Source organism: Lagenorhynchus albirostris, chromosome 15 (genome assembly GCF_949774975.1).
Source record: "Lagenorhynchus albirostris chromosome 15, mLagAlb1.1, whole genome shotgun sequence".
In the NCBI taxonomy this organism is placed as follows: domain Eukaryota; kingdom Metazoa; phylum Chordata; class Mammalia; order Artiodactyla; family Delphinidae; genus Lagenorhynchus; species Lagenorhynchus albirostris.
Genome location: NC_083109.1, coordinates 50,288,014 through 50,315,125, shown reverse-complemented (window position 1 = coordinate 50,315,125; position 27,112 = coordinate 50,288,014). Strand labels below are relative to the sequence as shown.

The window sequence follows — 27,112 nt, the reverse complement described above, 5'->3', positions numbered from 1 at the left end:
GGGCCTCAGCTTGGCCAGCACCCGGAGCCATCCGCGGGCTGTGTGCTCACGCGTGATGCTGCGCCTTCTGGGACCCCGTGTCTGGAGTGTGGGCCACGGCGTGGCTGCACTCACCGAGCCTCCCAAACAGCTCCACTCCCAGGGCAGCATAGATAAAAAACAGGAGCATGAAAAGCAGGCCGAGGTTCCCTACCTACATAGGAGAGAAGCAGAATGAGGTCAGTGGGGCCTCAGTCTCACCCAACCCCCTTTACCCAAGACCCGCCCAGCAGGGCATCAAGTTCCTGGGGACTGCCTTGAGCCCTGTTCTTAATCCATCCCTCTTGGCCTCGGAGCTCCTGTGGCCCCCAGGGCTCCCTGTCCTGCCTGGTGCCCAAGGCCCCTCTGCTGGCCTCTGCCCCTGCTCGGCTCCTCATGCCCACCCGGCACCCAGGGTGCTGCCTCCAGCTCCTCTGCTCCCCAGAACCTGGGAGGCCTCCCGAGGGCTCTGGTGGACTCTGTGCAGGGCCTGCCTCCAGCCTCAGGGTCCCCACCTCAAGGTGAAGGCTGAAGCTCTGCAGACAGTGAGGTCTGGTCTGACCCCTGCCCGAGGCTCTGCTGTGAACTTGCCGCCCACCCTCCCAGCGTCTGCTCACGCTCACTCTGGGCTATGGGGTGGGGGGGCGGCGCAGGGGCACCCTCACACGCCTCCTCACCCTGATGTGGCTGCTCCCCCTCTTCTCCAGCACCTGCTCCGGCCCCCAGAGGCATGGCACTGGGGCGTGGCCAGGCCCGGGTTTCCCATCCTCCACCCCCACCCCTTCCCGTCACTCCCACAGACACTGGGCAGGCTGCAAGGAGAGCTGAGTATAACTCAGGTCTGAGGAATGCTGCTAAGGGGACCAGTGGGGGCCGGCTGAAGGTGGAAGGCGTGGAGGGCTGGGGGGTTAGTGGGCAGCTGGGGAGGCAGCTGGGTGGATAGAAACATGCTGGGCTGGTGGACAGACAGCTGGCCAGGAGGGCTGGATGCTGGACAGCTGGACACCTGGTAGATGGGTGGACAGACAGCTGTGTGAATGGATAGACAGACGTGTGGGTGGCTGGGTAGCTGGAAGGCTAGTTGAGAGGGCTAGATCCACGGCCAGATGGACATGTGGACGGATGGCTGGTCAGGTGGACTGGCAGAGGGACTGAGTACTGCACAGATGGGGAAATAAGACTTTCAGCTCAAGAGACCACAAAGGATCAGTGTGGTGGCTGTTGGGCACAGGACGCGAGGTCGCAGGGCCTGAACTGGCTCCAGAGGAGAGAGGCCTGTGGCCAACACCTGAGCCCTGGGTGTGGTCCTCCAAACTCGACAAGCACACCTTTGCCACAGGCTCTGCCCTCTGCCCAAATCCCACTGCGTCCAGAATTGCACTGGGGGATATGGGCACTGGTCATTGGTCTTCCCCAAAGAGACTAGACTGAGGCCCGGAAGGCAGGCAGCACGCCCCTCTCACAGCACAGCCCAGCAGCTCAGTTACTCCTCGCACCCGGCAGGGAGCGGGGTTGGTAACTGCAGTTGCCACGAGACGGGGCGACCAGGTGAACGAGTGCTGATTGACAGTGAGTGAGGCCCTCCCTGCAGCCTGTCCTCTTGGGGGTGTCTGTGATGCCCACCCTAGGAGCAGGGAAGCCAGACCCAGGCCCAGCCCCCGAGCTGCCGACCTACCTGGGGCAGCGCCTGAACCACTGTGTCCAGCAGGGCCCGCATACCCGTGGCCATCTTGAGCAGCTTCAGCACTAGGGCCGGGAGCCGAGCATTAGCGGGGAGGGGGTGGGGCCGGCCAGACCCGGACCACCCGTCCCCCCACTTCCCGTCACCAGCATGACGCACCAGTGCGGGTTGAAGAACGACACGGGGTAGGTGGACCCCTGAGCCCTGTCTACCGGCCCTCCTGACAGCCCGGAGACCCTGGCGGGACGGGCGCGTGGCCTACCGCGGGCGATGCGCAGCACGCGCATGATGCGGATGATGGTGGGGTTGATGGGCAGCGCCGCGTTCATCTCTATCTCCTCCAGTGTGATGCCCATGATGGACAGCAGGACGATGGCCAGGTCCAGCTGGTTCCACCTGGGCCGGGCGGGCAGGCATGATTCAGTGCTGGCCACTGCCTCTTCCCCAGCACCCCTAGCCCTTCAGAGCACCAGGAGTCCCCTCCCTGTCCCCTGGAAATGTCCTGGTGTCACCACAGGGTATCTTGCACCTCTACTCAGCACCGTCACCTGGGCAGGCCTCAGGCCACGGCTCTTTCCTGCCTCTGCTCCACACACCTGTCCTTGAAAAACCTCCGGAACCCAAACGCCACCAGCTTCAGCAGGGCCTCAAAGACGAAGACGATGGTGAACACATAATTGCAGTACTTGAGGGCCTCGTCCAGAGACTGGGGATGGAGTGTCAGGCTCCTGAGTGTCAGGCTCCCTGCCCGGCTGCCCCTTCCCACCCATCCTCCTGCCCCCTTGCAGCACTGGACGCCCCCCCGCCACCGCCGCCCCCGCACCTGTGCCCTGTCCACCCTGCTCCATCTCTCTCCTCTGCTGACCCGGGCACCTCCTCAGATACGGGACAGGTCTCAGCTATTACTGGATGCAGGTCTGTGCTGGGCTGGGGAGGGCCGCCTGGATTTACGCTCGCGGCATTCTGGGGACAACTCTCAGGTGGGGGAACCTGCCCCTCGGAGCCCAGACTTCTGGCCTTGCCTGGACCAGAGCCACCCACAGTCCAGGGCAGGGGCCAGCCCTCCGGATGGGCTCAGCTTCAGCCAAAGAGTCAGAGGCTCTCTGCTGTTCTAGGAGGAGGGGGCGTCCCCGTCTTTAATGAAATGGTGGCGATGCGATCAGAGAACATCTCCCTCTCTCAGTCTGGCCTTTCTTGGACTGTGAAATCCACAGTCTGGGAAGCTGCTGGACTCGGGGACACTCCCTTAGCCAGCATTTTGGATGGGACTTCTCATGGGGTTGGGGAGGCCCTTGGGGCAGATGTGCCCTGGGAGTTTCCACTGGTTTTAAAGGAAGGAGGACCCTTTGTTCCAGCCACACATCCATGTACCCCATAAACCCTGGTGAGGGCTCAGGCACTGCTGCAGACCTGGGGCCCCCAGTTCTTAGTGTGGCACCACCTCACTGAGCAATGGACCCCACCCGCGGCCCTCCCCGCTGCAGGCCTAGAGGCAGGGTGGGTGGGGTATCCAGGCAGCGAACCCCACCTTGGGCTGGTTATAGTGCTCCATGGACATGGTGATGACGTTGACGCCGATGATGAAGGTGATGAAGAGGTCCAGATAGTGGCTGGTGCACAGAGAGTGGATGGAGCGACGCGTGGGTGAGTAGTCCGCATAGTAGGGCCGGCGCTGGGCCTCTGTGGGAAGAGGGCCATGGTGAGGGGGTGGGTGGGGTGGGGTGGGAGGGCTGCCTCCCAGGGGCTGGAGGGTAGAGGTGCTGGGGGAGGGCCCAGGCTCAGACGTGGGCCTCAGGGGCAGGTCACCCACTGACCTACTCCACCAAGAGGGCCCCAGCCCCAGGGCAGACCCCAGGAGTGGGCCTGGAAGCTGAGACCCCACCTGCGTCCTGCCGTGGGGCCCTGCCCAAACCCCGCCCTGCCAGGAGCTCCCAAGCCAGGGCCTGTGTGATCTACTCTCCTGAGCTGGCATCAGGGTTCAGAGACACCTCAGTGATGAAGGGTGGGCAGATGGGAGCTTTCTTGGGGGGCAGGGCAGAGTGGCTACCACACTCTCATCTTCCAGGCTGGGCATGTGCTGCCTCCTGGCCCCCAGGCCCAGAGTCCCTCCACTCCCTGTACTCCAGGAGGCCAGTGGGCAACTGCCTGCTGTCTGGAGTCTGCCCGCTCTCTGGTACATCTGAGGTTGATGGCCATGACCTGGGTGGCGGGGGGAGGTTGTGCATCTCCCAGCAGGTCTGTCTGCACTAAATGCTCCATCTGCTCTAACTCTTTAGGGCAGATCAGTGCCCACTGAGCTCCCACTGGGTGAGCGCATAGCTGCCACCACTGCATAGGGGACCCACCTCGGCCACAGAAGCCCGTGGGCAGGGACCAGGTAGAGCGGGGGCCGACGGGAACCGACCCCTCCCTGGGGCCCGCATGCTCCTTGGTCTGGCATGCGGTCACTAGAAAGCTTGGCTCAGCTCTTGCAGCCAAAGGGGCCAGTGACCAGTTGGGCCAGGCCAGCACTGAGGACATGGAGTAGCCACCGGCCGGCAGGCTTCCCAGAGTGCAGCAGAGAAGCAGTCAGGCATGCAGGCCGGGCGGAGGAACACACACGAGCTTGAAGGCAGCAGCATGGACACCAGGCAGGCGAGCCAGCAACCCTTCCTCCCACTGGCGCCCGGCGCCCACCCCAGCCGCCCCGTGCCCACCCTGCGGTGGACCCCAGTGGGCTTGGCACCCGCCTGCGATGTCCACCCTTCCCTGTGGCAGTGGCAGAGGGATGGAGGTCAGGCCAGTCCGCAGCCCTGTGCAGTGGCCTGCAGAAGTGGGGGTTAAGGCATGCAGGGCGGGGGCAGGTACCTGGGTTGGGGAAAGTGCCTGGAAAGACAAGGAGATGGTCTGAGCTGGCCGCGGTGGGCAGGGCTAGGAGACTCCATGGGGTGGGCGGGCAGCTCAGCAGCCTCTCCTGGAAGAGGCCCTCTTTGCTCCCCAGCTGGGTGGGGTTTTCTAAGACCCTCTCTCTGTCTTGGATGGCTCTGCTTGCTCCCCCCACCGTGGCGTGAAAACTCATGGGGTGAACCTGCCCTTGCGGTGGTGGGGGGTGGGAACTGGGGCCTCATCCATCCCCTGTACCTCCTGGGAAGGGACCCCACCTCCTGCTGCAGCCATCCTTCTCTGAGGGCAAGAAGGGCAAGCGTGTAGAGTCACTCGGTGAGGCCGGAGTTGCGGGTGGGGCAAGGGGACTGGGGCCAGGTAGGGGGCTCTGGGGCCAGGCTGCTGAGCTGCTGCCTGCACAGCCCTGCGCCGAGCACAAGGGAGACCCGGGCTTAGGCCAGCAGCAGCCGGGTCTCAGAGCCACCCCTTGGCTGGTCCCCCGGTCCCCAGCCACCCTCCCACAGGCGAAAGGGGGGCCTCAGGCAGGTGGAAAAGGCTGGGGTGACGCGCAGGTACCGACCCGCCACCGCCACCGGGAGCGCCTTACTCCTGCGTTTCCTCTCCAGGCGCCGCTGCCGCTTCTCTTCCCGCCGCCGCGCCTCCTCGGCCTCCTGGTGCTGCCGGCACTTGTGGAAGTTCTCCACCACGACGCCCACGAACATGTTGAGCACAAAGAAGCTGACGATGAGCAGGAAGGAGATGAAGTAGAGCAGCATCCAGGGGTTGTGGTTGGGCACCGGCTGCGGCACAGGAGTGGCACGTGGGTGCCTGCCCACAAGGGCGCCCCTCCCGGGCACGGCCTCTGCCTGCAGGGTAGCTCTGACCCCCGACGTGGAACTCTCCAGAAGTTCTCAGAGGCCAAATGCGGCCTCTCGGGGGACATTCCCTGAGATGACCAAAGGACACGGGAAGAAAGGTCTGCTTGAAGGAGCAGGGCTGCCCACCGCCCACTGCACCTGCTGGTCTATGCCCACGGCGTCCAGCCCGTCGTACATGATGTTCACCCATCCGTCCTTGGATGAGAGCACGAACAGGGACATCAGCGCCTGCGAGGCCAGAGCAAGGTGGTTACTTCTGGACATGGCCTCCTGCTGGGGAGACGCCCCAAAGGACCACACCCCCTACCACAGCCCCACGCACAGCAGACCCACCCACGACTCGCAGACCCGCCATGCCGCTCCCACCTTACAGATAAGGACGAGGTTAGGTGAGGTCACCCCCGCCAGGCTTGCCCCCCATCCCGACCACCACCCCACCCCCCAGCCCTGCCCACCTGGCCCAGGTTGTCGAAGTTGTACTTGCGTCGCACCCAGCGGTAGTGCGCAGCCCAGCACTCGGCTTTAGTGGAGATGTTCCTGGTGTCAGCGCCCTCGCAGTAGTAAAACTTCCCCTTGAAGAGCTGACCAGGGCGGGGTAGTCACCCAGAGGGCCAGGCCTTGCACCCCCACGCTCCAGACCCACCCCCCCAGGGCCTCCCAGAGCAGCCGGACAGAAAGCAACGTCTCTCTCGCTGCCTGCCTGGGCCTTGGCCCTCCCGGGGCTGCTATGCTGCTGCCGACCACAGACCACCGTCCCACAGACAAGCAGAGCCACGCACCTGCACCCCTAGGATGCCGAAGATGATGAAGAAGGCACAGCAGATGAGGACAATGTTTCCGATGGGCCTGAGTGACGATATCAGAGTCTCCACCACCAGTTTGAGGCCTGGGGCACGGCTGATAACCCTGCACGAGGAGCAGAAGAAATGTGCTGTTGAGCCCACCCAAGGGAGCTGCCACCAGACAGAAAGCCCTGCGCTGCAAAGACCCCACCCCCTGCTGGCCCCAGGCCCTTTCCCTCCCCAGCTCTGCCCCACCCTCTGGCTCCGCCCCACCCTCTGGCCCCACCCCAACCAGCCACAGTCCCGCCCATTCATACCCTTACCTTCCCCAAACTCCACCCCATCCTTCCCCAGCCCTGCTCCGATCCCGATTCAGGCCCTGCCCCACCGCCCAGTCTACCGCAGGGGCCGCAGTGTCCGCAGCAGGCGCAGCACACGCAGGATGCCCAGGATCTTGGCACCACCGGCCGACGCCATGGCCACGATGATGTCAACCAGGGACACCAGGACCAGCAGCCCATCCAGTATGTTCCAGCTGCTCTGCAGGTAGGCATGCTCACCAGAGACCAGGCCCAGGGCCACCACCTAGTGGGTGCAGAGGAGGGGCTGGTGGACATACGTGCTGCACAGGGGGCCAGGGTGGGGCCACTGGGCAGGGCTGTGAGGCCGGATGGACAGATGCCTGGGCTCCCCTGGACACCCTGTACCTTCACCATCATCTCGGCCACGAAGATCGCCGTGAAGATGTAGTTGGAGATGCTGAGGAAGACGCGCTCCTGCAGAGGACAGGATGATGGAAGGGGCCAGCCGCAACGGCGGGACCCCACCCCTCCCAGGCAAGGAGGGCGCCTCACGGTGCTGCCGGGGTCAATGTCGGGCCTCTCCAGGGCGATCGTGATGCAGTTGAGGAAGATGAAGACCAGGACGACGTGATCAAACATCTTGTGAGCAATGATCTTCTGGCAGGAGATGCGGAGCCTGGGGGCCGGGGGTGGGGGTTCAGGGACAGCCCTGGCCAAGCCCTTGCTTCCCGTCCCCAAGGTCCCAGGGGAGGAGCACAGCGCTCACCACGTGGTAGGGACGCAGGGGCCCAGAGGGAGGGGTCAGCTTTCCCAGGTTTCTCCCAGGTGTGCCCCATACCTGTTCTGTGGGGAGAAGAGGTACAGGGCCCAGGGCTCGCGGCTCCGACAGCACTCGGGCTTGTAGGGCTCCAGCACTTTCTGCAGCCGGGAGCAGCAGCTCTGGGGAGGGGGGGGGTCCTCAGGGCCCCTCCCAGCCTGGGCAGCCCCCAGCCTCTCCTGCCTTCAGGCTCAGCCCTGTCCACCCACCCGGGCACTGGGTGAGGGACCTACGCTGGGAGTCCAGGGGGGTGCCGGTAAGTGGCCATCCTCAGATCCCTGCCCAGGTGGGCCTCCCAGCAAAACTGTCCAGGGCAGCAGAAGTGCCTAGCTGAGAAGGTGGTTCTGCTCTCTTCCCCTCTCCTCCCATGGGGCTCTCCTTGGCTGACCGACTCCAGCTCAGAGCAAGCCCTCAGCTGGAGGTGGGGCTGACCCTGGGGCGAATCCCACTCCAGAGCTCCCTGCGGATCAGCTGAGGCCACACCAGCCGGATCAGCTCCTGCCCAGCTTGTCCTGCTTCCCTCCCCCATCCCAAGGGCCTCCCACGAACGCTGCTCCCGAGTCCCCACCTGGGAAACCAGCCCACGACAGGGGGAGGCGAGGGGCTGACGTGAGGCCCACCCCCACTCACATCCTCCACATCATCGTCAAACTCGGCCGTGTCCTCCTTGTGGCTGTCGATGCGCAGGAATAACTCGCTGGGCAGGGCCAGCCCGTTGCAGTCGTGGAGCTTGGTGGGCAGCAGGGCAGCCGGCCGCAGGGGCCGCAGGTCAAGCGTGCTGCGGTGGTCCAGGGACTCGGTGCGCCGCAGCAGTGTGGCACGTGTGTCTGGCGAGGCTCCCACACCAGGCCTGCTGTCCTCGGCCTCCTCGTCTGTGCTGCCGCTGCCCTTGCCCTCGCCGGACAGCAGCGACTCACGCTCCCCGCACTGGCTCCTGCGCTTGAGGCTAGGTGCGCGGCCCAGGCTGTTCCAGCTGGAGCGCCGGCTGCTCCAGGCGCTGTTGGGGCCCCAGTGGGTGCAGGGCGAGCTGCGGAGGCTGGACTGCGGGGAGGGGGCAGGAGTGAGCAGGTCGGACGCCCCCCCCCAAGTTACCCCCAAACATCCTGGCCTCAGGGGCACCTGGCACAGGGACCTTTCGCATCCAATGGCATCACCATTGACACCCATGGGTGACATCTGTACATGGATCATCTCCTTTAACGAACAGACAGCCCTGCTAAGGAGAGACACTAGCGGCACTGAACCTTCAGTGGGGCACCTGTGGCACACAGTGGGTCAACAGCTAGCTGGAGAGACGGCCAGCAAGCGTCAAGAGCACTGAGTGGGCCTCCCGGGCCTGCTCGAGGACCAGAGGGTGGGCGAAGGTTATCAGCGGGCCTGGGACCAGCCACGGACCAGGCATCCTCAGATGCCACCGAGCAGCTGAACTGGATCTCTGGGGCGGGGCCCCACATCAGTTTCTAGTTGGCAGACTCTGGACTCACAAAGAGAAGCCGGGTGCTGCTTATCCAGGAGATAAACTGGACTGTGGTCCGGGGACTTCACCTTTGCTGCACCTACCCTCTTTGCCCTTCATCGTTTTCACCTCAGGGGTCCAGCAGGAGCTGAGCTGGAATCCTGGCTCAACAGCCCTTGTCCTCCTCCCAGAGCGTCCTAGCAGTTTGGCTGTGATGCATCTTGTTGCTAGATCACTCGGCCCACCCAAGGCTCAGCCCTGCACCTTTTCTGTTACCAACACACGATCGTCCTGCCTTGATGGTTTGCCTGGACTTTCCTCCAGGTTCATATCCCTGCGCTTTCTCTCCACGGTTAGCTTGTCCTGCTCTGCCCACCCCTCCCGGGCCCTTCTGAGAAGCCCAGAAGCCGGCTCTGGCTGTGTCTGCTGGGGGTGGTGTTTTCTGGGTTTGTCTGGAAACACCGTGTGGGCTCCAGCTCCACAGGGTGCTGTTGGTCGTGATGCACGGAACTCTCTACCCGGCTTCTGTCACCTGCTTCACATCCTTAGTTTTTTTTTGTATTTTTATTTTTGGTTGGGTTGGGTCTTCACTGCTGCACGCAGTCTTTCTCTAGTTGCGGCGAGCGGGGACTACTCTTCCTTGCGGTGCGCGGGCTTCGCATTGCGGTGGTTTCTCTTGTTGCAGAGTACAGGCTCAGTAGTTGTGGCTCGCAGGCTCTAGAGCGCAGGCTCAGTAGTTGGGGCACACGGGCTTAGTTGCTCCGCGGCACGTGGGATCTTCCTGGACCAAGGCTTCAACCTGTGTCCCCTACATCAGCAGGAGGACTCTTAACCACTGCGCCACCAGGGAAGTCCCACATACTCAGTTTTTTACACCTTTTTGCCATCCTTCTCTGTTTTCCCCATCTTGTATGCTGTGCGCTTTGCCAGCTTTTATCTATGATTGCAAATTGGAAGATAAACTTCCGGCCTGACAGTCTACTCGTCTGTTCATACTCCTCCCATAAAAACGGCAGTTTCTGGCTCCATTTATAGAAAACAAAGCACTCAGGGCCAAGGGATTCCTGGGGTATGACTGGGGGTGTGTGTGCGGGACCCTCACTCATCTCTGGGGAAGGCCTAAGGAACTGGGTGGGTGGAGCCTGAAGGTGCCCTGAGGCCAGGGCAGGGGACCATCCCTACCAGAGACTTCTGGTCCCCCAGCTGGGGGTCCACGGAGCTGCTGCTGCCACGTCGTGAGTCCAGGAGGCCAGGGGCCGCATCCAGGTGTGGGGAGCTCTTGGGGGTGGGCATGGGTGTGGCTGCCGTGCGCATGATGAGGGGAGGGGGTAGGCTGGCCTGGCCCTCCAAGTGCCCGTTGGGGGTCACCGCCAGCGAGTACATCTTCATCTCTGGGTGGGGGGAGGAGGCCGCTTGAGCCTGCAGGGCTCCCAGGAAGGATAATCTGCCCGCCCAGGACCCGCCCACAGGAGTCCCAGCTGTGCCCAGACAGGCAGGCAGCTCCCTCTCCATCCTGTCCCCGCCCCGCCCCCTCACCCGCATGCGCACCTGTGGCCCTGAGGTCTCTGAACTTGTCCAAGTCCTCCTCCAAGTGGGTGGAGGTCTTGTCTTCATCTGTGTCGGATCTGGTGGCATCACCCTGTGCCCGAGGAGCACACAGTACACGTGAGGCTCCCCTCAGGTGGAACCCCCCTACAGGAAGGCCAGGCCAGCACGGGGGCAGGTGTGGACGGAAGGGCCCAGCGGGTGGAGGACAGAATTCTCTCCATGTTGGTCTGCCCAATGTGCCTGGCTCCCACTGCCTCCCCTGGAAGCCCCCCTCACCTCCGCCTGGAAGCCCTCCACAAGGATGGCCACCAGCAGGTTGAAGAGCACGTAGTTGCCAAAGGTCATGAGGGCCACGAAGTAGAGGGCAGCCCAGGAGGAGGTGGAGGCCATGCCGTTGTAGAGGACAACGTTCCAGTCCTCCTGGGTGAGGATCTGGGGGAAAGGGGTGGCGGGGCAGAGTGGGCCCAACATGGGGCCGAGGGGGTGCCAGGACGGTGGGTCTGGCTGTAGAAATGCTGACAGGCCCTTAGGACCAGAAGGAGCTCTGGACAAGTGAGACCAGGTCCACCACCCCAGGGGCCAGAATCAATATCCCTGCTGCTGTTCACAGCTCGTCACTCACTGTGGCCTTGGACAGGCCTCGGCCCGCCCTAGGGCTGTTCTGAGCAGGGCTGTGGCTCTCCAAGGACTACCATGTACATGAGGGGACGGCCCCACCTGGCTTTACCTGGAACACTGTGACGATGGCCCACAGCAGGGAGTCAAAGTTCTTCCTGTCAGGGACCGTGTCTCCAGTGTCTGTTTTCAGGCTGAATTTGCAGCCAAACAGGTGCATTCCGAGGATGCTAAGGGTGGCAGACAGGGATGCGGTGAGTGCGGGGGAGGAGGCACAAGTGGAGGGATATGGGGGGTGCTGCCTGGTCACCTCCACACCCAGCAGCTGTTCCTCTACACCTCCCCCCGGACCCCCAGCTTTCTGATTTGCAGGGGCCTCCCAAGTGCCCACAGCCGAGCTGTTTCCATTGTATAGGTGGGAAGACCAAGGCCAGCAGTAGGAGGGACAACCAGAGGCCACTCTGGCTTCATGCAGCAGCCGGGACCTGAGGTGCCTGTCTCACCCAGCCTACCTGGGGCTGCCCTCTGCCCTAGCCCCCTCCCCAAGGCCTGAGGCCCCGGGCCAAGCTGGCCCACGGCAAGGGCTCAGCAAACAGCAGCTGAAGCAAGAAACTCCAGCCTGGCTGCCCCGCCCCTTCTCTGCCTCCCTCATTCTTGGCTTTTGGGGAGGGCACAATCCCCAATCCATCCATCTGGGGGCCGGTCCCATCACCCCACTCAGCTATGAGCCGTGGGAGCAGAGCCCAGTACGCCGGTGCCTGGCACAGAAGGTGCCCAGTCAGTCCTGTCGAAAGGAACCAGTGACTGAGTTTCTGCTGCCACTTTGAAGCTCCTGGCACCCCGGGCCCCAAAGCCACAGCATGGGGCCAGCGCGGTGGGAGGGGCCTCCTCTTGGGAGCAGGCATGTGCTCAGTGCCCCAGGCCTTGCCCACCGGGCGCGCCCACCTGAAGATGAAGATGAACAGCATGAGCAGCATGCAGAAAGTGGCCACGTTGTCCATGGTCTTCATGAGCACCACCAGCTGGCGCCGCAGCGCGGGCATGAAGCGCACCAGCTTGAGCACCCGCAGCAGCCGGAAGGTCCGCAGCACCGACAGCCCGCCGTCTGCCTGCCCGATGATCTCCCACACGCTGTGGGCAGGCCGAGGCTTAGGAGGGCCTTCTCTGGCCGCGCATCCCTGTGCCCACCCTGACCTTGGGATACCCTCTTCCCAGAAGCAGGAACACCAGCCCGGGAGCCACCGTGGCCTCCGCTCAACCCCACTCTGGGAGCAGGTTCAGCTGCATCAAGGCATCGACAGGGCTGAGGGATGGCGGTGACACCTCTGAAGCCTCCTAATCAGCTGCTGTCCTGCTGGCTGCCCGACCCCTAGAAGCTGCCCAGTCAGAAGCTTCTCAAGTGAGGGCCTTTCCTGCTCCTCTGCCTTTCAAGCTGTGCCTGGCTTGTCTATTCTTGTTAGGGTGGGGGATCCCTTGACTCCTGAGGGCCCTGCTTCTTCCTGGGGAAGGGAATTCCCCCAGATTCTCCAATTCGTTTCTGTGTTGATTTTGCTGCAGCAGACACCCCTCAGGCAAGCTGGCCTTCCTCAAAGGTTCTGAGCCCTGAGTGGAGTCCGGCTGTGAGGCCGAAGGGCCACTGAGTGCCCACTCTGTTCCTGCAGGAACAGCTCCACTAGGTTCTACAAACTTTCACCTGAGTTGCAGCTGACATACCTGTGTGTACCCGACAGTGCTTGTGGGGAGGGGTGGGGATCCTGCCCCAAGACATCCCATCCCATGAAATGCTGCTGGCAGGGCCTCTCCTGCTGGCTAGGACTCTGCTATGTGTGTGGGGCTGTCTCCTGACACTGGCGAGCCAGAGCCTCCCCGGCCCCTGTGGGCTCCCAGGCGGTGGGGACCCACCTGATGACCACGATGATGCCATCGAAGATGTTGTAGGGATTCCGGATGTAGCCCAGCGGACCAAAGGCCAGCAGCTTCAGCAGCATCTCCAGGGCAAACATACTCGTGAACACGATGTTGCTGATCTCCAGGGCGTTGGTCAGCTCGTCAGGCTGCGGGCAGCAGAGACGTCATCAGGGCCCACCCACGGTTCCCAGTGCCCCTCAGCAGGGGTGGGGGACTGCTCCACTGAACTAGGAGCAGGTAAGTCTGCATCAAGGGGCCAAGGGGCTGTGGCAGCATCTCAGAAGGAGCCCAACTGGCTGCTGTCTGGAGGAGAAAACAAGGACCCCAGCGATGTCCCCTCCAGCTGGACCCCAACCTGCCTGGCCCTCCCTGTCTGGCCCTGACTGTCCCTGGCCCTCCCCAGGCCCTGCCTGACCTTCCCACCAGCATGTCTGAGAAACAGTCCACAGACTTCCCCAGACCCCACAAGCACAGGCCATGGGAAAAGGGGCTGGAGCATCTGCCTCAGGGTTCCAGGGTGGGCATGTGGGTGCACGGGGTGCAGGGCACACAGTTGGTGCCTCCCAAGAGCTGCCCTGATCCCTGGTGGCCTTGCACACCCTTCCCTGTCAGCAGAAGGCCCCAGAGGTCCCTCTCTTACTGGGGATGTGCTGGCCCGCCTGTGTGTGTGCACACCTGCACCAGTGTAAATGCTGGTATGTGTGTGTGCCAGTGTGTGGCCTGTTTGTGCGCACATGTGAGTTTGCATGTACCTGCATGTGCCGTGCATGTGCACAGGGCCTCCCACGTGTACACATCTGTACACATGTCCACATCTGCACAGGTAAACCTTGCGTATGTGCGCGTGTGCACGTGCGTGTGTGTATACACGTGTGTGTGCAGAGGCTCTTCCTTGCCGGGGATTCCCTCCAGCCTGCTGCTGTCCCTGCCTAGGTCTCACCCTCACAAAGAGAACCTCCCTGCCGGGGCTGCTGGAAGCTAACACTGCTGGCATTTTCCCTGAATTGCTCCAGGATGAAAGAACATAGCTTAAATAACTTGAAAAGCCCAGAGGGTGGAAAACGAGGAAGGCAACCTGGTCATTAAAAAGTGAACTGGCCGCGGGGCTTCCCTCGTGGTGCAGTGGTTAAGAATCCGCCTGCCAATGCAGGGGACATGGGTTCAAGCCCTGGTCCGGGAAGATCCCACATGCCATGGAGCAACTAAGCCTGTGTGCCACAATTACTGAGCCTGCGCTCTAGAGCCCACGAGCCACAACTACTGGAGCCCGTGTCCCTAGAGCCCGTACTCCACAACAAGAGAAGCCACAGAAATGAGAAGACCGTGCACCACAACGAAGAGTAGCCCCTGATCGCTGCAACCAGAGAAAAAAGCCCGCATGCAGCAATGAAGACCCAATGCGGCCAAAACAGAAAAAAAAAAAAAAAAAGTGAACTGGCCTCGGTCCCCAGAGTGGACGCCCTCTCCCTGCCGGACCCAGCCGCTGCTCCTCCCTGGCGAGGCCCCAGTCCCGGGCAGGGGCTACTGGGGGGCCAGGCACCACACATACAATTCCTCCTCTGGGGGCCATTCCATACCACTGGCCTCTCCGGGCCACCCAGGGGCATTCCAGTGGGCACATTCTGGCTCATGTAAGGGGGGGCCACTCTCTGTGAGAGCTGGGCTGTGGGAGTCCCATCCTGAGAAGAGCACTGGGTGGCCTGGTGAGCGCCCTCAGCCCCCTGCTGCCTCTGGGATTGTGATTTCAAACCCCCACCCCAGACAGGAGGACCTCCAGGCGGGAGCCACGGTTTCTCCATTCACCCCTCAGCAGAGGCCCAGCCAAGGAGAAGCACGAGCGTTTGCTGAGTGGCTGATAAAAACGGCCACAACAGCTGACATTCAGCTCTAACGCCATCCCTGTTCCCCATCCCCCAGAAACCCCTCTGTGGGGCCCTGTAAGAGACTGAAGTCTCAAGGAGACACGAGGAACGTGCTCCCCAGGGGTCGCTCCAAGGGCTGTCCATTCAGGCCCACTTCACCTCTGGAGGGTGCACCGGGCCGCCTACCTGCTCATGGTACTCGATGCCCATGCTCAGCGTGTTGGTGAGGATGGCTACCATGATGCCGCGGTTGAAATACTTGCTGTCCACGATGCGGCACAGCTTGCCGCTAAAGGAGGCCCAGACGCGGCCCAGCCCTCCCTGCTCGCCTGCCACCGCCCGCCGCTGTGCCCTCCGCTGCGTTCCTCCTGAGTCTGGCGTGTCCGCCGCTGGGGGTGGCTGCATGGGGTCACGGCGGTCTCCATGCCGCACATCCCGTGTGAATTCGTAGACCCCGTTGCTGTCTGAGTCTCCGCTGTCTGAGTCGCTGAACTCCAGCTCGGGGTCCTCCAGGGCGCTGGTGCAGTACGGGCAGCTACTCAGCTCACAGGTCAGCGTGCCCGCCTGGGGGCTGGGCAGGGGGCAGGGCACGCTCAGGCCTGACAGACGGCTGGGGGCCTGGCCCAGTCCTGCAGGGAGAAGGATGTGGGCAGCCTCAGGCCGCTCAGCTGCAACACCAGGCGCCTGGGACCCACATGCACAAGCAGGCTGCCATGGGGTGAACGGTGTCTGTGTAGACATGCACATCGTACACATGCACACGCCTGGGCACTCACACCTGGGTATATGTGCACATGTGGGAACATTCATACACACCTCAGCACACGCCTGAGCACATGCACAGACACACATGCCCACGCCTGGGCACTCACACCTGAGCACATGCACGCCCTGCACAGGTACTCTCTGTTCACTCAAGGCTAAAAAGAGGCAGAGGGGCTCATCCACCAGGGGGCCACGCCATCCACAGAAATGTGACGTGAGCCACTTTCCAGCAGTCACGTTAAACGGATGACGTGACTGGGAACATTCCAGGTCACGATGCGCAGGAGCCATCGTCGCTCGGTGCTGCCTGCCCGGCTGAGTCTCTGGGGCCCAGGAGACTGCGCCGGCGGTGGCTTAGACGCCCCACAGCCAGGAGCCCTGCGGGGCCAACCTGCCCCAGTGGGCAGTGCAGGACTATAGGCACGTGCATTTTGACACAGTGCCTCACTGTGTGAGGACACACACACCTCTACCCACTCCAGGCACCCTGAGGGCTACTGCCCGCGCATGCCACCTGGGAGGGCCTCAGTCTGCATGGGATGCCAGTGTCTGGGGTCGCAGTGTCCTGCCCGTCCCAGGTGGGTGAGGCCGGCACCTCAGGTGGGAGGACCGAGTATACTGGGAGGCACCCCGGCCCCTCTCTCCTCGGCCTTTGGGAGCTCTGTGACCTCGGCTTTCCCTTCCCTCTGCCCCAGCCTCAGTCTCCCCACCTAGAAAGGGGGCCGGCCACTCCTCCTGAGAAATGACCAGGCCATGGACAGGTGGTCCCTCTCAGGGCCAGGCGTGGGCAATGGGGCACAGCCCCAGGGTTTTTTTTTCTAGCTTCAGAATTCTCATTTCCACGTGGCAAACGCTCAGGGCTACAGGATGGATGGAGGTGGGGGGGCACCTTCTCCCATCTGAGGTGCCCAGGACCTCCCCCACCTTCTTCCCTTCATCCAGGGCTCCAAGGGAAGAAGGCTGAACTCACGAGGGTTCACACACAGGCGGGGATGTCCCAGGAGCCCATCCCCCACTCCCCACTGCTCCCCACAGGGTGAGGTCCTTACCGTGCTCCCCGACCAGATGCTGGATCTTCTCGCAGGGGTTGGGGCTGCTCAGGCTCAGTGGGCTGTGCCCCCCGGCTCCCAGGGGTCCACCAGGACGCTTCCCCTTGGGCCCGGGGCCACCTTTGCCACTGCCTGCGGCCGAGGGCAGGATGGTGGGGTAGTTCATGGCGCCCAGCCCAGTGGCCAGCTTGAGGCCGGCGGCGGCGGTGGCCACAGCATGTGCCGCCCGGGCCCTCTCCTGTGGCCCCTCCACGTGGCAGTCTGCATGGTACACGCTGTGCACTGACTCAGCGTCAGGGGGCCCATGGCCGGGCGAGGGAGGTGCTCCGGCCCGCACCAGCCTGGTGTCACTGCCGCCTGGCTCGGGGCCTGGCCGGCGTGGGCTGCCATGGCTGAAGTGGTAGTGGTGGTGGTGGTGGTGGTGGTGGTGGTACACAAGATGGTGGATGGAGGTGGCGCGCCCTCCCGCCCGCCGTGGCCGCCACCCAGCGCCCTGGCCGTGCGGCACGCCGCTGGGGTCCACCTTCTTGCGCCAGCGGCTCTGCCAGCGGGCATAGAGGCGGAGGCCACGGCGCTTCAGCTTGCGGCACACATGGCCCACGTACCGGAGGAGCTCCTCATAGCAGCTGCCAGGCTCTGAGAAGCTGGCCAGCGTGCTGTCGTTGGACAGGTAGCGGGCCCGCTGCTCCCGCATCAGCTGGCTCTCCCGCTGCTTCGTCTCCGAGAACTGCGTGGCGATCACCACTAGGCACAGGTTGATCATGAAGAAGGAACCCACCTGTGGCGGGCGGGAGGCAGCGAGCTCACCGGACGAGTGCCCCAGGGAGGCAGGGAAGCGGGGACACTGGGACCCACCGCCCTGGGCGTCAGGACTGGGCAGGGCAGGAGACCAGGACAGCAGCTGTGGTTTCTACACAACAATCAAGCCCCTGATGAGAGAAATACTGAGCCCCACTGTGCGCTGCCCGTTCTAGGGGCCCGGGATATGGCCCCAGGGTAGCCGGCGGCGGCAGGGCACCCTGTGATGGGCAGGGTCCTTGCTGATCCGATGTTGAGCCCCAGCATTTGGGATGGGTGGTGCAGGGTAGGTGCTCCTTGCCTGTTTGTGGACAGTTGCAGGACATGTGGGGAGACCCGCCTTCCCGTCATCTGTGTGGTTTGTCCCCTCGTCCTTCAGCTCTGTCCCCAGCCACACCCTCCCGCCCGGGTCAGGTCTTCCTCAGCCCCCACGGCTGCACTGTCCTCTGTGGCAGGGTCACCGGGTGACACTCTGCTGTTTGTGATTATGGTCTGAGATAAGGCAGGACAGGTGCCTGATTTAATTCACTGCTGGTCTTTTCAAACCCCGCCCCAGGCACCAGGGGCCACTGAGAGAACCAAGTGAGGGCCACCCCTGGGGGCCACAATCCCTGTGGAGGGCCGTGCCTGGGGGAAACACCTATACTGTGGAGAACTGTGCTGAGAGCCCATGTACACTGTGGGGGGACTGTGACCCCAACAGGTGATCCTGACTCTCCTGCAGCCTCCTGATAGGACCTGGCCATGGGAGGGCCTGAAGGACTGTCTGAGGTCTCTCTCCCCTCCCCCCACACACACAGGCTTCTCTGTCCTCCCAACCCTGCCCACCTCCTCCTGGGGCTGGACAGAGTCTCCCCCCAACTCCACCAAGGGCCCCCACCCACCTGCCCTGGACACGACGGCCCTGGGTCTCTGCTGCCCCCGCCCTGCCCTATAGCTCAGTCAAGTGCAGGGACCCAAGAGGGCCAGCAAAGGCCAAGACGGCGCTGCACCAGGGGCACAAGCAGGATCTCGCTGGACCCCGGGGACAGGACGATGCCTGCTAACAGAGGAGGAGCTTGGGATCTGAGACAGGGCTGTCGCAAAGCGGGGGCGCCCCCCCACCCCTCGCCCCGTGCATCCCACTCCGCCCCTGCACTTACAATGATGAGCAGGATGAAGTAGATGAAGTTGTAGAAGGAATGAGCGTCCATGACGTAGTACATGATGTCCACCCAGCCCTCCAGCGTGATCACCTGGTGGGGGGCAGGCGGCTGGACACACGGACGGCCCTGAGAGGGCAGTGGGCCCTCCACGCCTGCCTGGTACCAGCCCCCAGGCCCCGCGTGCTGGGCGCCCAGTGCAGGGGAGACCCAGAGCCCACCTGGAAGATGGCGATCCAGGCATAGCCGATGTTGTCGAAGCTGATGGCCCCGTTGTGTGGGTTGGAGTCGCCTGAGCGGCACACATTGTAGTACTGGTTCCAGTTGATGCAGGTGTGGTGGCCCGTGCCACCTGCGCCCTCGGCCTGTGGCTGCCCATAGGCCTCCCAGCCCAGCGTGCACTCCACGCGCAGCTCGCGGCGGCTGGGGATGTGCGAGCACTTCTGCATGCCGTTGTCCCGGCGAGAGGAGCAGATGAAGGGGTTTTCCTCACCCTCCTCCGGCTGGTAGTATGGCCGCAGGAAGCTGAGGTTGCTGTTCCTGAAGGCACAGAGATGGAGAGACAGAGAGAAACAGACAAACAGACACAGTCAGACAGAAATAGAAACACAAATAAAAACCAAAAGTAACAGAGACAGACCCAGGCCCACCAGTGCTAGTGCTGCTCCAGGAAGGGTGTGTCCCTGGGAACAGGGCCTGGAGGAGGCCTGTTAGGGGATGAGCCTGGAGAAGGAGGTGACTGTTGGTGGAAGAGCCCGTTAGGGGAGGAACCTCTGGGTGGGGAGGGGAGGGGCCTGGAGGGGGAGGAGCCTGCTAGAGGAGGAGCCTCTGGAGGCAGGCCCTGGGAAGAGCAGACTGGGGCATGTCCTGCAGGGTGGGCAGGGCCCCTGCACCTGGCGAAGGTGCTGTCCAGGAAGCAGCGGTTGCGCAGCAGTCCAGCCCAAAGCTGGACACCCACGATGCCGAAGATGAAGAAGACAAAGAAGCAGAGCAGGAGGACGTTCCCGAGCATGGGCAGCGTGTCCAGCAGCAGCGTGACCAGGATCCTCATGCCTGCAGGTGGCAGGGCAGCCGGTCAGTGCAGCAGAGCCCTCCTGGTAATCCCTGAGGCGCCAGGCCCTCCTGGGAGCCCTGAGCCCTCTGCCATTCACAGATGGACACCAGCACCTCTGTGAGGGACATGAGCTGGGCCCCCCCAAGTCCAGCATGCCCCAAAGGACAAACATCTGCGGTAAGACACCACAGAGGGGAGCAAGGCCATGGCCTGGAGGGGCTCAGGGCGGGAGGTCCCTGATCCTTGCGAATGCCGTATGGGAACACACTGCAGCCAGGTAGGCCCCCAGGGTGACCAGACCAGGAGTCCCGCGGCCCCAGGCTCCTGCATGCGAGCAGCAGCCTGGGGGTCTTGCAGCAGATACTGGGTTCAGGAACCAGCGGTTCTTTCCATTCTCTGTGAGAATCACGTTGAGCAGAGCCCTGCACTGGAGGGGAAGCAGGGGCTATGGGCACCCCAGGGCAGGAAGCGGCTTTTGAGAGGCAGTTTTGAAGCTCTTGTTCCTGGGTGCGATGGGCTGCGTGTACACCAATTATTCGAGGGAGTGGGTCAGCCAAGCCCCATGCCCCCCTTGGTCCCGGGCCTGCCCCCGTCCCAGACCTCAGTGAAGATAAGACTTGTTTCCAGAAACAAGCAAGAGCTGACCTAAGGGTGCAGGCAGAGCCCTGGGCCAGGGGGCTGAGCCAGGGGGCCTCGTGGAGAGCACCCTGGAGCTGTTGGATGGCAGAAGTGGGACCCCTGGGGTCACAGCGGGGAATCACAGCTGGGAGAAGCACTTAAGTTTCAGAAATGGCCAGGAGAAAGATTCATCAGGGACAAAGTGAACACCACCCTGGCCAGACAGCAGCTGGCTCAAAAGGCCACATGTGGTCCAGCGTCAGAGTGGACCCCAGGCAGCCAGAGTGAGACACTGGGGGCTCACTGCAAGGGGCACATGGTCCTGTTTGGGACCAGGGCATGTCCCCAGAGCAAGGCCAAGCTGCTGGCATTTGGTCTGAAAAGTGAAGATCTGTGTTGTGAAAGGGGCTGTATTATCACTTCACACACTGAAAGGGGGTCCAGGTGAGCAGACTGAGTGCCTGATGGTGCTGGGCACAGAGCTAAGAACCACGTGTGACACCTCACCTCAACCCACAGCCATCCTTGAGGAGGACCACATTCAGAGTTGGGTAAACCGAGGCTCAGAGAGGTACAGTACTTGCCCAGGATCACATAGCATCTGAGCCCTGTCTGATCCCTGAGGGTATAGCCAGGTGGCCAGCAGAAGGAAGGCCCAGGGGTCTCACAGCATAAACCTCACCCACCTGCCCTTTGGTGGAGCTGACAGCCCCAGGGGGAGGGAGTGACCCACACTGGGGGTGTATGACTTCTTGGAGGGGCCGCAGGACACACCCTGACCACCCAGACTTCAGTGCTGAGGCCACCAGGACCCAGGCCAGGCAGCCAGAAAGGCTGTGCACACCTACACAGCACACACAGACCCACATGCACGTGTGTGTATACTCACTTTACAGTCACACGGGCACCACCCACACACAACCCCAGGAAAATTAACGGCTGAATTCGATCACATCCCTGAAGACTTGGAAGACACAGAAACTCCCAAACAGCCCCATGTGGGCAGATGACCTGGGTCCGGACAGACCACATTCCAAACGAGCAGCCACATGACCCCCTGGAAGCTTCTCCACCCTTCCCTGAGCACCAGACCCTTTGGCAGAACTCAGACCTGAGAACCAGGGTGGGACAGACAAGAGAGCAACCAAGTCCTGCACAGCTCCCGGGCACGACCCCAAATGCTGTGCAGATGAGGAATCTGAGGTTCAGAATGGCCCCTGTCACTCAGCAGCACTGTGGGGAGTCGGGACCCCACACAGTCTGACTGTGCATCACACCCCAACTCGGCCCAGGGTTGCTCTGTCCTCCCCAGAAAAGCAGTGGCAAATCCTCAGGTTCCCATGGCGAGTGGCAGGAGGCCAGCCTCTCCTACCCCGGCACTGGGGTCTGGGCTGGGGCCAGAGCGTCCAGACGCCACACAGGCAGTGTGGCCTACTGGCCTTGTGCCCCAGTGGGTCCTCAAAAGCTCTCATCAGGGCTGGCAGGACACGCCTGTCCCAGGCCCGGGTGTGACGGTCACTTACTGGGCACACGGTTGATGGCACGGAGGGGCCGCAGCACACGCACTGTCCGGATGGCCGAGAGGCTCACGTTGTGTCCATCCAGAGAGTACTCCATCATGCTAGGAGCGGGGCAGAGGGAACGGGCGCTCAGGCGGCCGACAGGTGCTCTGGGGTCAGAGCCAGGCCAGCGGGCACACGGTTCTCTCCAGGGCACCCTGCCAGCTGAGGCCAGGAGGCCCAGGGCAGGTGAGCACATGCCAGAGGCCTGGTCCCCACACCAGGCACCCAGCCTGGCGTGGGCTCCAGGGCAGGGGAAGTATAAGCTTAGGTTACCACTGGGGGCTCCTCACCACTCACAGGCCACTCCATCACCCTGTGTCTGTCCTGCTGTCCCTGGTGCTGGCACAGGGGGCCCTGGACAAGTGTCCTGCCCCTGGCACCCCAGACCCAGCACCACCTGAGTACACCTCCCCATCCCTCTTCCTGGGGGACCCAGGGGCTGCCATGGGGTCTGAGGGGGGCAGGGCTCCCAGCCAGGCCTGGCCAGGCGCAGGGGCCGCCCTGGTCTGGTCTGCGGTGGGGCAGGGCCATACCCCGCCATGACGATGAAGAAGTCCAGCCTGTTCCACGTGTCGCCCAGGTAGCACTTCTGCCCGAACAGCCCGAGGGCGATCATCTTGATGACCATCTCCACCGCGAAGAAGGCGAAGATGAAGTCGTCAAACGCCTGCAGGAGAGGGACCTGAGAGCTGGGCCTGCACCCCTCACACCCAGCCCAGGTCACCTGTGGCCAGTCCCGCCCCGCCTGCCCTGCCCCGCCTGCCCCGCCCACCTCCAGGATGCTGCAGCGCTCCGAGCGGCACTCGACGTCCTCGCAGGGGCGGAACATGCCCAGGGTCACGCAGTTGAGCATGATGACCAGCATGCTGACGTGCTCGAACCATGTGGGGCAGGTGCCGAGTTAAGGGTCCATGTGGCAGGTGGGGGAGCCCCAGAACCCACCCCCAGCACCCCCTACAGCTGCCACAGGGACAGTCCCTCAAAATCCGCGCCCCCGTGCCCAAGCCATCAGCTGGGCAGTGAGGGACAGACCCCCAACACCGGCCTCTGGACACTGCTGCCAACCCCTTATGTACAGCAGGACCCTGGATGGAGGCGGGAGGCCAGCCACTGCCCCTCTGCCAGACTCCCCCAACTGTGATGCCCTAAACTGAGATCAGCCCCTCAAATTAGCAGTCTCACCAGCACTGTCCAGCTGGGACCCCAAGTACCACAGACACCTCATGAGGGCAGCCCTGAAGACCTCTCCCCCTGGCCCTGCATGAAACCCTCCGTGACCCCAGCAGAAGGAGAACGCCCTGACCACAGCGATGGGCGATGAGCAATGTGGACTTGAGCCCAGCTCAGTGCCTGGGCCCGGAGGACCCGCAGCCCTACTGTGTGCCCAGATGAAGGGGGCCGGGACATGGACGAAGGACAGGTGAGTGAGGACACCCTCCGCCCCAAGTTAGTCCTGGGAGTGGAAGCCGCCAGCCCGTGAAGGGTCCTGTCCAGGAGAGTCTTCCCTTTGGCAGGAGGGTATCCAGCCAGGACTTTAGGGTGCCGGGCCAGCAGCCAGGGCTGCATCCCCTTGTGCTGTGTGAACCTGGCCACCCTGTGGGGTCGCTGGCCCTCAGAACGAAAAGTCACCCAGGATCCCAGAATGCTCAGCCATTCTGGGAGTGGCCACCAGGTGGCACCGTGGCACCACAGAGGCCATGGCATTACTTTGGCTATGACCCCCTCAGTGGCTGTCTCCAGACAGGGGTGCACCCCCATGTTCGCTTCCGTTGGCTCATCAGGAGATCGGGGAGCCCTGTGGTGGGCCGGCCGTGTCATGTATGAGGAAGGGACCCACACCCCAGGCAGGTGACCCAGGGGCTGCCCGATGGGGGATAGGCTGCGTGGGGGGGATCCCCAGCTGCGGGACTGGGGCTTCACCCAAACTCCTGGATGCAGGTAAGTGCCCGTCAGATGGGAGGGCCCTGGAGACATTCCTTGTACCCCACACACCACCCCCATGTCAAGAACCCCCTCCCACCGTGACCCACCCTCACCCTCCAAGGCGGGCTTTCTGTGGGGCTGCCTGCCTGTCCTGCCCTGTGCTGGAGAGAGTGAGGGCGCGAGCAGGAGGCCCCCAGAGGTCTTCTCTGGGCTGGTGCGGGGTGGATGGGGGACTTTCCTTTAAAGAGAGAGAAGTCAGCACTTGGAAAACACCGCGTGTCAGTAGACAGCCTGAGAAACCTAGTGTTGAGACCCTGCACCTACCCACTTGGGGACCACCCCGTCCTGCAGTCCCCACCCTGCCCTGCAGCCCCCAGCCCGCCCGGCGCTGAGCGGCCTGAGGCAGGATGACAGGGACAGCGCATCCACCCTCAGGTTCCTTGGCTGCAGCACATACTGGCTGTGTGACCTGGAGCCTTGGTGCCCCTCCGTTTCCCCTGTGTTCCTCCAGCTGGGTAGGTGGACGCGTATCTCATGGATCAACGAGGTGACCAAAGCAGCAGGGCCCTGCTCCCCAAAATGAAGGTCAGTCCCAGGGCCATGAGTGCCCACTCCATGCTCCACCACATGTGGGCACTGGGCCAGGGGTCCATGCGGCCCCACCTGTGAGGAGCTCTGATGCCAAGGGTACCTCACAAACTGGCAGAGGCTGTGCTGTGACTGGAGTCAGGGAAGGACAAGGCCTGGGGAGGTTCAGGGCCTGCATGCTTATTCAGGTGTACAGGCCCCGGGATCAGGGCAGGAGGAAGGCCAGGCCATGTGTGTCCTTCCTTTGTGGGGCCCGGCAGCCTGCCCCGCCCAGACCCCTCTCCCCCTGCCTCCCTGCAAGGGCAGGGCCAACAGTTGCCGCTCTGAGGCCCCTGGCCCTTGGCACACTGCACAGTGTGGCACTGGGCCACCAATGTAATTACCCGTTCCCACTGAGAGCACCATAATTACACTTAATGGGTTCAGCAGTAACAAGTGCCTTTGCTGTGATTCGGCTGCAGAAAAACAGAAATCAGCGTCCTGCTAAGACAGCGCTGAGGGCCCAACCCCACAGGCCTGTGACAGCGCAACGGGAGCTGGCTGAGAAGGGCTGGCAGGGTGGCTCGGCGCACAGTCAGGGCCTGTGGGTGCTGCAAGGTCCCCGTGGGTGGGGTGGGGGGAGGAGAGAGCTGCAGCCGAAAGCTGCTCCAAACACCCATAGTGCACCTACTGTGCGCCAGCCAGTCCAGCCCGCCCTGCACAGACTGGGAGCTCTGGTGACTCGCCCGAGGGCACCGGGCGTGGGTCCCAGGCTGTGTCATGGGATGCTGAGGCCACACACTGAAGCCAGTCCTAGGGCACCGCAGCTCTCCCCGTGTCCTGACCCCGCCGGCTGCAGCCCCTGGGAGCTGCGCACGGCTCCTCTGTCCTTCACTGCTGCAAACAGCACCTCTGGAAGAGGGGCTGCAAGGGTGTCATTGTCTGTCTCCCAGGAGTGGGGGTGGGTTCTCAACACTAAAGCTGTGGATGACATGCCTGAAGGACAAGCACCCCCAGTCCCACCAGCAAGGACACTGCCACACAGCAGGGAGCAGGCAGCTCTGGGTCTGGGCGCACGAGGCTCAGATGCTCCCCAGGCCTGGCTGGACCCTTGGTCTTGCAGGCACGTGGCCCCCCCGCAACCCCTGCAGGGAGACAGCACAGAGCAGCCTGGGCCCTCAGTTTGCCCATACAGGCAGTGGGGGTGTGGGGACTGTCTGCTCCTGGGTCCTGGGACCCTCCTTCCTTGCCCCACTTCTTCGAGCTCTCCCCTGACCCCGAGTGCTTCCGCCGGGCCAGCTCCCACCTCCCACATGGCGAACATCCTGCTCCATCCAGGAGCATCAGGGTTTCCAGCCCAGCCCAGCCCAGCCCAGCCTGCCTCTGAGCCCTCAGCTCTTCCCTTCTTCCACCAGCTTCATGCCCCTCATCTCAGACTGATGTCGCGAGCCTGCTGCCCGATTTCTCCCAGGCCCATGCCCATGTTCACTCTGGGATCACCATAGACCCTGGAGCTGGCGTTGAGCAGAGCTAAGAACCTTGGTCCTCAACGGTGCAGTGCATGTCTGGAGCCCTGGGCTGGGCTGGGCCAGGACCCATGAGACGTTACTTGATCAAGGGCTAGGGGGGCCCAGTCTCCAGCAAGAGCCACAAACTAGGCTCCCAGCAACTTGCAAAGATAGCCCAGCTTGAGGTCCTGGGCCGGGGTCCTACCTCGATACCTTCCCAAAGCACTAACAAGCAAAAACCACCCACCAACCTCGGCTTTCTCCTGACCCCACTGGCCCCGTGGCCCCACCTGCCACCCCTGCCCTGGAGGCAAGCCCTAGGGGCTCAGGACAACCTCCACGGCCACAGTGACCCCATGCAGCAGGATGAGCACAGGTTTGTGTGTGAGGTGGGGACACTGTCCATGTGGCTGGGGTGACCAACCTGGTCAGCACGGCCCAGAAAGTTCCCTATCCATCCTCATGAGCATGCCCCCTTTGGGGTTACTATTCTATGATACACCCCAGCCCCCCTCCCCCACCACCCCAAACACCCTGGGAGGGACGAGCTCCTGGGGTCCTGCTCATCTTTCTGTGCAAAGTGCACACAGGAGAAGCACTTAGAGCCACCCTGCCCAGGGAGGAGCTCCCCACGCACAGGGTCCCACTGGCCCTGCCCAGAGAGGGGATCCGCCAGCGGTGGGGGGAGGGCTCCATCAGCCCCACACGTCACAGCCGTTTCCTGGTCACGCCTTTGTGGGCAGCTGAGGACAGGCGGTGCCAACCGGACTCTCATCACAAGGCCACTGACTTCCAGAGGCTTAATTACACAGATGGATTTTCTGAGTTTTAATTCAAAATCCTTTAGGTTTTGAACCAAATTCTACAAATTAGAGTCAATTTCCACTGCGGGTCCAGAGAAGCCAGGCTGATGTGTGGCTGGGAAGAGGCGGCTGTGCCAGCACGGCAGGGGGGCTGTGGTGCTGCCTGAGGCCTGGCCACACACAGAGGGGCTGGGGGCATGGGTCTCTCCATGGGACCCATAGCCAGGAAGGCTCTGCCCAGGTCCAGAGGTTGAAAGAAGGGCAGAGAGCCCCCTGCCCCATGTTCCTAGACCACCCTAGGCCTTGACCCATTAGGACCCAGGGATGTCCCCTGGCCTAACAGGCCCCTGGTGTCCAGCCTGGGCAGGGTGGGGCATGGAGTGACTCTCCCTGGGTCAGCCTGTCCCCAGGCTGGGGACTTGCGAGAAACTGGTCCCCAGAGAGGGGTGGAAATGAGCCCAGAGCCAGGGCTAGAGCACGGATCAGCAGTGGGAGCAGAGCACTGGTCCGTCCAGGGACCCCTCAAATGCTGTACCCCCCCGTGGGTCCCACACTCCACCCACAAAGCCCTCCCAGCATTTGGCCGACCTGTCC

The 27,112-nt window shown here is 63.0% G+C and overlaps 1 protein-coding gene across 14 annotated transcripts in view; it reads right to left on the bottom strand.

The window, feature by feature from the left end:
• The window catches only part of CACNA1H (calcium voltage-gated channel subunit alpha1 H), a 63,144-nt gene that overhangs the window by 3,940 nt on the left and 32,092 nt on the right, over positions 1-27,112 (bottom strand). For 6 of the 14 annotated variants that reach the window (XR_009535752.1, XR_009535753.1, XM_060124754.1 and 3 more), the window contains exons 2-30: positions 22,490-22,610; positions 22,251-22,384; positions 21,679-21,776; positions 19,377-19,536; positions 18,705-19,023; positions 18,484-18,576; positions 16,544-17,321; positions 14,916-15,358; positions 12,862-13,013; positions 11,905-12,090; positions 11,072-11,189; positions 10,621-10,776; positions 10,345-10,435; positions 9,979-10,187; positions 7,971-8,381; positions 7,362-7,462; positions 7,076-7,199; positions 6,929-6,997; positions 6,622-6,806; positions 6,219-6,345; positions 5,895-6,020; positions 5,578-5,667; positions 5,142-5,361; positions 4,547-4,564; positions 3,228-3,379; positions 2,296-2,405; positions 1,962-2,095; positions 1,694-1,764; positions 115-193 (exon numbers count right to left, since the gene is read on the bottom strand). Coding sequence is in view for 10 of the 14 variants with exons in the window: in XM_060124754.1 (XP_059980737.1) it covers positions 115-193; positions 1,694-1,764; positions 1,962-2,095; positions 2,296-2,405; positions 3,228-3,379; positions 4,547-4,564; positions 5,142-5,361; positions 5,578-5,667; positions 5,895-6,020; positions 6,219-6,345; positions 6,622-6,806; positions 6,929-6,997; positions 7,076-7,199; positions 7,362-7,462; positions 7,971-8,381; positions 9,979-10,187; positions 10,345-10,435; positions 10,621-10,776; positions 11,072-11,189; positions 11,905-12,090; positions 12,862-13,013; positions 14,916-15,358; positions 16,544-17,321; positions 18,484-18,576; positions 18,705-19,023; positions 19,377-19,536; positions 21,679-21,776; positions 22,251-22,384; positions 22,490-22,610 (5,075 nt within the window). In the remaining 4 variants the exon portion in view is untranslated. Of the gene's footprint in view, positions 1-114; positions 194-1,024; positions 1,177-1,693; positions 1,765-1,961; positions 2,096-2,295; positions 2,406-3,227; positions 3,380-4,546; positions 4,565-5,141; positions 5,362-5,577; positions 5,668-5,894; positions 6,021-6,218; positions 6,346-6,621; positions 6,807-6,928; positions 6,998-7,075; positions 7,200-7,361; positions 7,463-7,970; positions 8,382-9,978; positions 10,188-10,344; positions 10,436-10,620; positions 10,777-11,071; positions 11,190-11,904; positions 12,091-12,861; positions 13,014-14,915; positions 15,359-16,543; positions 17,322-18,483; positions 18,577-18,704; positions 19,024-19,376; positions 19,537-21,678; positions 21,777-22,250; positions 22,385-22,489; positions 22,611-27,112 lie in introns of those variants that run through there. The other 8 variants (XR_009535755.1, XM_060124758.1, XM_060124763.1 and 5 more) reach the window with 6 other exon arrangements.